Source organism: Pterocles gutturalis, unplaced genomic scaffold (assembly GCF_000699245.1).
Source record: "Pterocles gutturalis isolate BGI_N339 unplaced genomic scaffold, ASM69924v1 scaffold31751, whole genome shotgun sequence".
NCBI lineage: Eukaryota > Metazoa > Chordata > Aves > Pterocliformes > Pteroclidae > Pterocles > Pterocles gutturalis.
The window spans coordinates 11,951-20,757 of NW_010098836.1; the positions used below are offsets into that span (position 1 = coordinate 11,951).

The 8,807-nt window shown below is 50.2% G+C and overlaps 1 protein-coding gene across 1 annotated transcript in view; it reads left to right on the forward strand.

Annotated features, from left to right (window-relative positions):
- The window catches only part of SMG5 (SMG5 nonsense mediated mRNA decay factor), a gene marked incomplete at its 5' end in the record, with an annotated part of 19,281 nt that extends 10,730 nt beyond the window's left edge, over positions 1–8,551 (forward strand). Inside the window, 11 exons of the mRNA XM_010074452.1 lie at positions 208–909; positions 2,697–2,866; positions 3,148–3,223; positions 3,891–4,066; positions 5,130–5,288; positions 5,508–5,567; positions 6,358–6,517; positions 6,905–6,995; positions 7,560–7,634; positions 7,933–8,071; positions 8,468–8,551. Coding sequence (XP_010072754.1) covers positions 208–909; positions 2,697–2,866; positions 3,148–3,223; positions 3,891–4,066; positions 5,130–5,288; positions 5,508–5,567; positions 6,358–6,517; positions 6,905–6,995; positions 7,560–7,634; positions 7,933–8,071; positions 8,468–8,551 — 1,892 coding nt within the window. The remainder of the gene's footprint in view (positions 1–207; positions 910–2,696; positions 2,867–3,147; positions 3,224–3,890; positions 4,067–5,129; positions 5,289–5,507; positions 5,568–6,357; positions 6,518–6,904; positions 6,996–7,559; positions 7,635–7,932; positions 8,072–8,467) is intronic.
- Between the last annotated feature and the right edge of the window lie 256 nt (positions 8,552–8,807).

Genomic DNA, 8,807 nt, shown 5'->3' on the forward strand with positions numbered 1-8,807 from the left:
AGCAGGAATCCAGGCTTCCCCAGCCTTTCTAGACACCTTTTAGAAAGTGGGTCACTCTTCTAGGGTCGCCGCTTCTCTGGCTAAAGACACTAATAGAAGCGATGGCTGAAATTTGTGCTACTGGTTCCCCAGGCTTAGGGCTGGCAAGCAGCTTCTGTGCCGCACCAGGACTTTCTTAACTTGTGGTCTCATTTGAAATGCCTGCAGATGACCAGGAGCCGCGGGAGCCGCTGAACTCGATTGAGAAGGAAGCTGAAGCTGATGTGGCCAATCACCAGCCCAGTGAGGAGCAACGGAAGAATGACTGCAAGAAAAGCAAGAAATATTCCCGCCTCTCCTGTCTGCGTCGCCGGCGCCACCCCCAGAAGATGGATGAGAGTGACCTGAGCGAGGGCTTTGACTCGGACTCCAGCCAGGGCTCCACAAAGGGCAGTGATGGCTCAGAAAGTGGCTCAGAGAAGAGTGACGTGGAGGCAGAAGCTGCTTTTGATGTGGAGACGGACTCTGACATGAACAGCCAAGAATCTCGGTCTGACCTGGAGGACATGGAGGATGAGCCGGATGAGGAGGGAAGTGGCCGAGGCAAAAGTGAGCCCAAAGAGGCCTTAAAAAACTGTGTGGATGGCAGTGGGCTGGGGGACTCCAAGAGCCCAAGCATCTCTAAAAGTGAGGCTTCAGATCCAGCAGTCAATGGGCCAGCTTCCCTGAGCACTAACGACGCGAGCATAGCCAGTAATCTCCAAGCCATGTCCACTCAGCTGTTTCAGACCAAACGCTGCTTTCGCTTGGCTCCCACTTTCAGCAACATCCTTCTGAAACCAAACAGTGAACCACCCGTCTTGAAGGATGGAATAGAAAGCAAGCCATGTGTCAATGGAGATCTGGAGAAGCCCAGCTTGGCAGAGCAAGGTAAGAATCAGCAACCTCGTTCAAAATAATTTGTTGCCGTTCTGTGTAGAAAACTGTAAGCTGTAGCAAGTGGTCTGTTTGCTAAATCCGCCCCTTCTCGTGGTGCAAATTTTCCTTCGGCCAGGTTTGGAGGAGCGGGTAAGTACTGGGGATGTCTCGGGTTGGGTGTTCCTGAAGGAGGAGCTTTACTCACATTGCCTGACATCCTGAGCAAAGGAAGCACCTGCAGCCAGCCAGTGTTACCTGTTGTTCTGCTCAACAGGCTGAATGCTGGGCAGCTCTGGTAATACCCAGGGTAATTCCAGCAGGTATTAAAAATGAGGATTATCTTCCTTTTTCCCATGTGAAATCTCTGTAATCAGACACCTACTGTCAATTCTGGTGACCATGCCAATGCAGTCCGGGAAGTTCTCCATGAGATGTCAGATTATCAACTCTGCAAAGCTCTCACAGGAGCTTGTCTGTAAGATGTGACCTGGGTGCGTGCGACAGGAGTTGAGAGCCTCTTTCTGTGACCCTCTGAACGCTACCTCGCTGAGCACTTGGTGCTGAACCAAACTGCAGATGCACAGCAGGTGGAGCTGCAATGTCTCTATTACCATGCAACTTACGCAACTGAATAATGTTCTGGGGAAAAAAAAAAAACAAAAAAAAAACATGAAAGGGAGATCTGATGCACTACAGGGAGTTGTTTGTATTTCACATAAAACCACATGGGCCTGTTTGGTCTTGTTTGTCATTCCTCCCAGCTTCCCTGGAGCAAGGAAACATTTTTTGCATCGTGCTGCCAAATTCAGTGGGCCTGGAGCACTGGCAGGATTCAGGCTTTGCCTGGACAAGGGTTTGAAGGGGGGGAATTAGATCATGTTAATGTTTACTGGCTCCCGGCATTGCTTCGTAGCCACTTGAAAGAGATGGGGGTAAAGGAAGAAACAAATGATCTTTTGGTCTGTTTAACATTTTCCTTCCATGGGTTACACAGATGTTGCAGCTCCAGGAAAATATTTGAATAGTGCGGCCGTGATACCTTTCTAGATGTAGAAAACGAGAGGTTGAATTAACCCATGTGCTTTTTGGGTTTGAGCGCTCCTTGCCTCAGCTGTCCTGTTTCAAAACAGGAGCAGTTTAATGCTCTTAACACTCTATCAGGGCTGGTTTCTGAATAAATTACTTCCTCCCTTTTGATTCGGAGGGTTTATTGAAGGCTAAATGAAATGAAAATAAGGAGCAATGAAAATAAGGAGCTGTAGCGAAACACATCATCGACTCCCAGCTTGCTGCTACCTTGACCTCAGGCCGCTCATATAGTAACTTCATTGGTGGTGGCTTTGAGATCCTCAGGTTTGTAGAATTACAAGATTGCAAAGCATCTTCAGTGTTCAAATTCAGCTGTGCCCTGGCTCATAAAACAGCCCTAACGTTTTCTTCTCTCGCATAGCCCGAAGACTGGTGCGCGGTCTCTGTTCTCTGCAGTAGATGACACGGTCCTTGTGCTGGCACGTGCTCCCTCCCCCTGCTCTCTTAGGAAGCGTCTCAGAGGCTGCTGCAGGGCTTAAAAACTTTCCCAGGGAGATTTTAGCAATCTTCTCCCAACGAAGAATAAAACCCAGCAGTGACAGGCTCTTAACAACAGCACAGGGGATGGGGAACTGGTATTGTGGGGATGCGTGGAGGCTTTGAGAAGTTCAACTCAGCTCTTACCAACCCAGTGCTCTTCTCATACCAGTAGAACTTGGCTGCTCAAGGGGTTTAATGCCTGCTATCCTGCTTCTCCCTTCGTTTTCCAGATGATGTGTCTGACTCTGAGGAGAGCATTTCAAGTAACAAATCCTGCAGGAATGAGCGAACCCTTCAGGAGAAGCTAGAGATTGTGACCAACGAAGGGCTGCTTCTCACTGTCAAGGTGTTTCTGGACTGGCTGAGGACAAACACAGACCTCATCATCATGTGTGCTCAGGTGGGAACGGTGCTCGGGGTTCGGTCCAGGCTGCATCTGCTCAGTTCCCCTGGGCTGGGATGCTGAGGGCATATTGAAACTACTGCCACAGTCCTGGCCAGGAGGTGGTGTTAAATACCCCACCAGATGAATTAAGATAATCTTGACCTAAGAGGTGTGGTGGTGTTTACATTTATAAAGCATTCAGAGGTCTGTGAAAGATGCTGGAAAGCCCACGTGGCCTGGTTATTGCGTACATCTCTCTTGACATTTTTGTGGCCTTTTGTGTTTTGTTCCTGCAGAGCTCTCAGAGCCTGTGGAACAGGCTGTCTGTGCTCCTGAACCTTCTGCCTTCTGCTGCGGACCTGCAGGAATCAGGTACTGGAGAAGGAGGTGGCAGTGTAATGTTTCATCGGTGGTTTCCGTGGTGTGTGGTAGATCCCAGGGTGAGAGACTTGCCAGTAGCAGTTTGCTTATAAGCACAATGGGAAGTGACATCGCATGTGCTGGGTTTATGTTTAAACACCTTTCCGGTTAAATACTGTCCCGTAGACTTTAGCTCTCTTCATGTATGACATCTGGCTGAGAATATACTCAAGCACTCGCACCTGTGTGCGTGAAATCCTCGTGTGGCCAACATGGTTGGAATTAACGGTCAAGACCACACGTAAGGGTATGATTTTGTCATAGCAATTGTGGAAAATAGTTTGGAAGCTCCAGATGCTCGTGATGTGCCCTGTACCTCAGCCTAAAGATCCCCGTGTTCATGAGAAGCACAGTTTAAACAGGAATGCATGTCTGCTGGAACGAATGGGAAAGCTAACGCTCCCCTCCAAACTACCATTTTTCTGAAGTGCTGCACCCCAGTAAGGACAGTTACTCTGTATATCGTGGTGGCCTTTTTGTTCCTCCCCCAACACATCTCACGTGTAATTTACAACCTCTGCCCTTGATCACTACCGATTGCGTGCCTTAAAGCAGTTTTCTTCTTTGTCCCCACATTAAGTCACCGCATATTGCTGTGCTTTCCCTCCATCCTCTCCAGGGCTGGCCCTATGTAACGAAGTCAAGGACGTTCTGAGTGGCGCTGAGCTCCCAGACCTGAAAGCCAACTTGCTCCTCCCAGAAGATGTGGCCCTGCGAAATCTTCCCCCTCTGAAAAATGCACACAAGAGGTTTAACTTCGAGCAGGACCGGCCCATTTTCTCAGCAGTTGAGGAGGTGAGTCGGTGTAAATCCTGAATCTTGGCACAAGCTGCATGCCCCTTTCTGTAGGTGCAGCCTGTCTTAGCTGTACAGATGAAGATCTAGTTCTTTCTTGGCAAAAAAGACCCCAAACTGATTCGAACTTTCGAGTCTAAGATGAGTTGATGTTATTGGTGGTTGCTGCAGTCATCTGTCTGTCCAAAAATCAGTGTTAAAAAAAATTGCTGTCCCTTCGCTATCAGAGTAATTATGAAAGGAAGCAGAGTCACACGTTGACAGTTTTGCTGCACGAAGCCTCCTGACCTCCCTGTCTGAGCAGAAGAGTCGTTATCTCTGCGCTGCCTCGAATGTAGAGAATTTGGTGGGAGTTGCAGGATATTTGCTGTGACCCTTCTCTAGTAAACACAAAAGTTGGGGAAATCTCACTTAATGTGGCGCTGTGTGTCCTTGCAGAGCACAGAGGGCCACGGCTCCTTTTCGGGCAACTGTTCTTCTCCTGTCCTGCCTTGCTGGGCCAGTCTGCTTCCTTTGTGGTGGGAAATCCATCTTCTGTCTCTGCTCTGACCCATGGTGTGGGACCTGTATTTGTTCAATCACGGTCCAGCCAGCTGAGCTCTTGAATGTCATATTAAGCTGCCGGGGCAGCTGGAGCAAAGCACAGCAATCTCACATCCCACGTGAGCTTGCCTTTTGCTGCCCTTGCTCAGCAGCCCAGCCAAGAGTAGTGCCTGCCCCAGAATCAGATTGCTGTTTTATTTGATTCCTTTTCCCAGCACTGAGGGTTGGAGCAGAGATTTATTGGGGAGAGCCTGTTGATGTTTTCTGAAATTTTCTTGAGGTCAGAAAGCCCAGACTGCAAGCCCTTCTAAGCTTTCTGGCCAGCTGTAGGCTTTTCTGCAGCCCTCTCCATGTGTCTCTGTCTTCAGAAGCACATTTCTGTCAGTAATGTTTCCTTTGGATTTTTTTTAGTAGCAATTTTTGCCTTTTCCAGAGGTGTTGAGCTGAAGGGTGGGAGCTGGCTCAGGCTACAGCCGCTGCGGGGGGACAGGCTGGTGATTGCCTCTCTGCTTCTTTGCAGTCGGTTGTTCGGATTTGCTGCATTCGGAGCTTCGGCCACTTCATTGCCCACTTGCAAGGCAGCATCCTGCAGTTCAACTCGGAGCTTGGGATCTTCATCAGCATAGCACAGTCAGAGCAAGACGACCTGCTGCACCAGGCCCAAGCCCAGTTCCACATGGTGAGTGGCAGAGGTGGGCTAAGCCTCCGTACTCGGCACCGTTTCCCATAGATTACTATTAGATTGTAACTGTAATCGCAGATCTTTGGTGGGAGATGAAAGTTTTGCTCCTGTCACCATCCCTAAAGCTACTCAGGTGTCCCCTTTTCACCCCGTTTATGGAAGCATGTGCCAGTGTGTTTCCTGCTAATTGATGTGGAAGTTTGTTTTTCTAACTAGGCTGCAGAGGAAGCTCGTCGGAACAGGCTAATGAGAGATATGGCTCAGCTTCGACTGCAGGTAGGACATGCTGGTTCCAGCCTGAAAACTGGCAGGGTGGTGGCTGAAATGTCCGAAACTAGGAAGGGAAGGGGGAGCTCTCTGCTCCCATCCCACGCAGAGGCAGTAAAGACAGGATCATAGAATATCTTGAGTTAGAAGGGACCCATAAGGATCACTGAGTCCAGCTCCCTGCTCCTTGCAGGGCTGCTAAAACCAAACCATGTGCCTGAGACCCTTGTCCAGACACTCCCTGAACTCTGGCAGGCTTGATGCTGTGACTGCTTCTCTGGGGAGCCTGCAGTGAGGAACCTTTTCCTCGTGTCTGATCTGACCTTCCCCTGAGGCAGCTCCGTTCCATCTCCTTGTGTCCTATCTCTGGTCACCAGAGAGAGGAGACCAGCACCTCCGCTGCCCCCCTTGAGGAGGTTGTAGACAGCGGTGAGGACACCCCGCAGCCTTCTCCAAAGCTGAACAAACCGAGTGACCTCAGCTGCTCCTCATAAGTTGTGTCCTCGAGACCCTTCACCATCTTGGTCACCCTCCTCTGAACACACCCTGATAGTTTTATGTCCTCCTTGTACTGAGGTGCCCAAAACTGCACGGAATGGGGCAGGGGGGTACACCAGTGCAGTGTGGAGTGGAACCATCACCTCCCTCTGACCCGTGGGCTGCATCCAGCCCTCTGCTCCGTGTGCCAGGAGGTTGGAAGGTCCCGATGGAGCTTTGCCAGGCGTTATCTTGCCCTGTTTGATCATTTGCTTCAGCATAAACATGAAGCAGGTATCTCTGTGCATGTGGTTTTTTTCAGCTGGAGGTTTCTCAGCTGGAGGGCAGTCTCCAGCAGCCCAAAGCGCAGTCAGCCATGTCTCCTTACCTTGTCCCGGACACCCAGGCCCTCTGCCAGCACCTGGCTGTTGTCAAGCAGCTGGCCACCAGCGGGAGGTTCATAATCATCATCCCTCGAACAGGTATGGGGACTCCTCTTCGTGTCAGATAACTGAGCCTGCCTGCCCCTCCTTCCCTCCTTGCTGGGAAGCAAGCCCTGTGGCCAAGGTGGTGGCTTTCTCTCCTGCTGGTGTTGTCCTTTACTTTGGCTGGAGCAGCTGAAACACTGCTTCTCCATGTCACTTTAGGGGCCTGTTTTATATGTGTCCCATGCTTGGAATCTAACAGAACAGCTTTAAAGAGAGAGGCTCTGCTCACCCTCTGCTTTGTCTGCCTCCTCTGGCAGCCACTGCTGCCTTCCATCAGAGACAGTTCAGAAGGATGAGGAATTCTTGACACATCTGGATTAGTTTGCAGAAGTATAGCTCTAAGCCAGATGTTTTTGCTTCTTTTTTTTTTTTTCCTGTTAGTGATCGATGGCTTAGACTTCCTGAAAAAGGAGAACGCAGGTGCTCGGGACAGCATCCGGTATCTGGAGGCAGAATTTAAAAAGGGAAACAGGTGAGAGCAAAAGAGTGGTGCGATTTGCCCTTGGTTTTGGAGTGGATGTGTGGTGGGGTGGAACAAAATGTCCCTGGTGGGAGCAGGCTGTGCATCCCTTGGGGCAGAGCGAGGCGTGGGCCAAGGGAAAGCCACGCCTTAGGGACGCCCCTGGTGAGAGGGAAGGTGGTGAAGTCACAGATTTGGCAGCTGGGTCTCCAGATGCACTTGTAGTTGCTGCTGGGCCATGAAATGTGTCTGCTTCTGAGGAGTGGAGGGAGTTGCGGCTCTATCAGTGTATAAAACCGAGCAGTTCCTTCTCCTGATGCACGGGGAGTGCTGGAGGAGCCGTACCGCGGTGTTGCCCGTGTTAGCTGTGGAAGGACAAACAGCTGTGTGTCTGGGTGAGGGCCAGTGGCCTTGGAAACACTTGGGAGGGGATTCCGTGGGCAAGCCTTTAGGTGTTATTTTGGTTGATTTCAGCCTGTGAAAGGGTCCTGCAGCACCTGGTGGGTCTCCGGCAGAGCGTTGACGTCCGTATGTGACAGTCTTTGTGTGAGCTCTGCGACTCTGATCTTTCCTTAGGTATATTCGTTGCCAGAAAGATGTTGGGAAGAGCTTTGAGAGGCATAAATTGAAGAGACAAGATTTAGATGCCTGGTAAGATTACAGCACCGGGAGCTGCCTGAGCCTGGTTCCCAGCAGGGAGGCTTTGGGGAGGGGTGTTCGCACTGGGACCCATCACGCAGCTTTCTTGATTCGATGCCCTATGTGAGTAATTACAAAATTGCCTCGGGAGAGTGTCAGGGCATGCATCTGTGTATTTGAGAAGGGTCTCGAATCCCTCAACAGGCAACAGCCCTGCTTTCCCCTGAGCATCTGTGGAACCGTTTGCACAAACAAGTGATCTTCCCGCTGACTTTCCCTCTGTTTCTCTTTTCTTGCATCGGTGTGGCAGGAATCTCTATAAAATCCTGGACAGCTGCAAACAACTGACAGTGTCCCAAGGAAGCGGAGAGGACGACACCACAGGAATGGTCACCATCATCACAGGCTTTCAGCTGGAGGACCCGAGCACGTTCTCAGCGCCCATGCAGGTCGGTGGCTCTTTGGCTGGCTGAGCTGAGCCTTTCGGCTTCCCAGCAAGATTATAAATCCAGTTCATTGGCAGGAGATTTTTTTTTTTTTTTTTAATGTTTTCAACCTTGGGTGATAGCTGTCCTGGATTTCCCAAATTTAGTTTATAACTTGTGATTCTATTTCCTCGAAGGCCCCATAATTTGTCATGCTTTTTTGGTGCAAAGTGTCCTGGGGGAGGTGGGAGAAGTAATTTGCGTGTCTGTGCAGACCTCTCGCCAGAGCAACTTCAGCATGAAGGAGAATTGGGCCTTTCAGCCAAGACAAACTCTGCCTGAGGATCTCCAAGTTGGGAAGGGCAGTCCTCTTGACAGAGCAAGAGAAAAATAACCTGTACTGTCTCTGTTTGCTTGTAGTCTGCCATCCAGGCAGCCGCCAATGCCAGCGTCGAAATAAAAAACGTTCTGGAGTTCTACAAGCAGTGGAAAGAGATGGGCTGATGTTCAGAAAGGCATCAGGTTGGTGTACCTTTCTCTCCCCCTCTCGGAACGTGCAGCGTCTGAACGAAGGAAACAAAAATCCGGGTGACACTTAGACACGAAGAAGCAGCAGCAGCAGCAACAATAACAAAAAATATCTACCAAAAAAAAAAAAAAAAATCCCAATTTGGGCATGCACACAGACACCCTCCACCTGTATCCCGACCAGACGGCTGTACATCTCCGACGGCGCCAACTGCTCTGAGAAGAGAGAGGC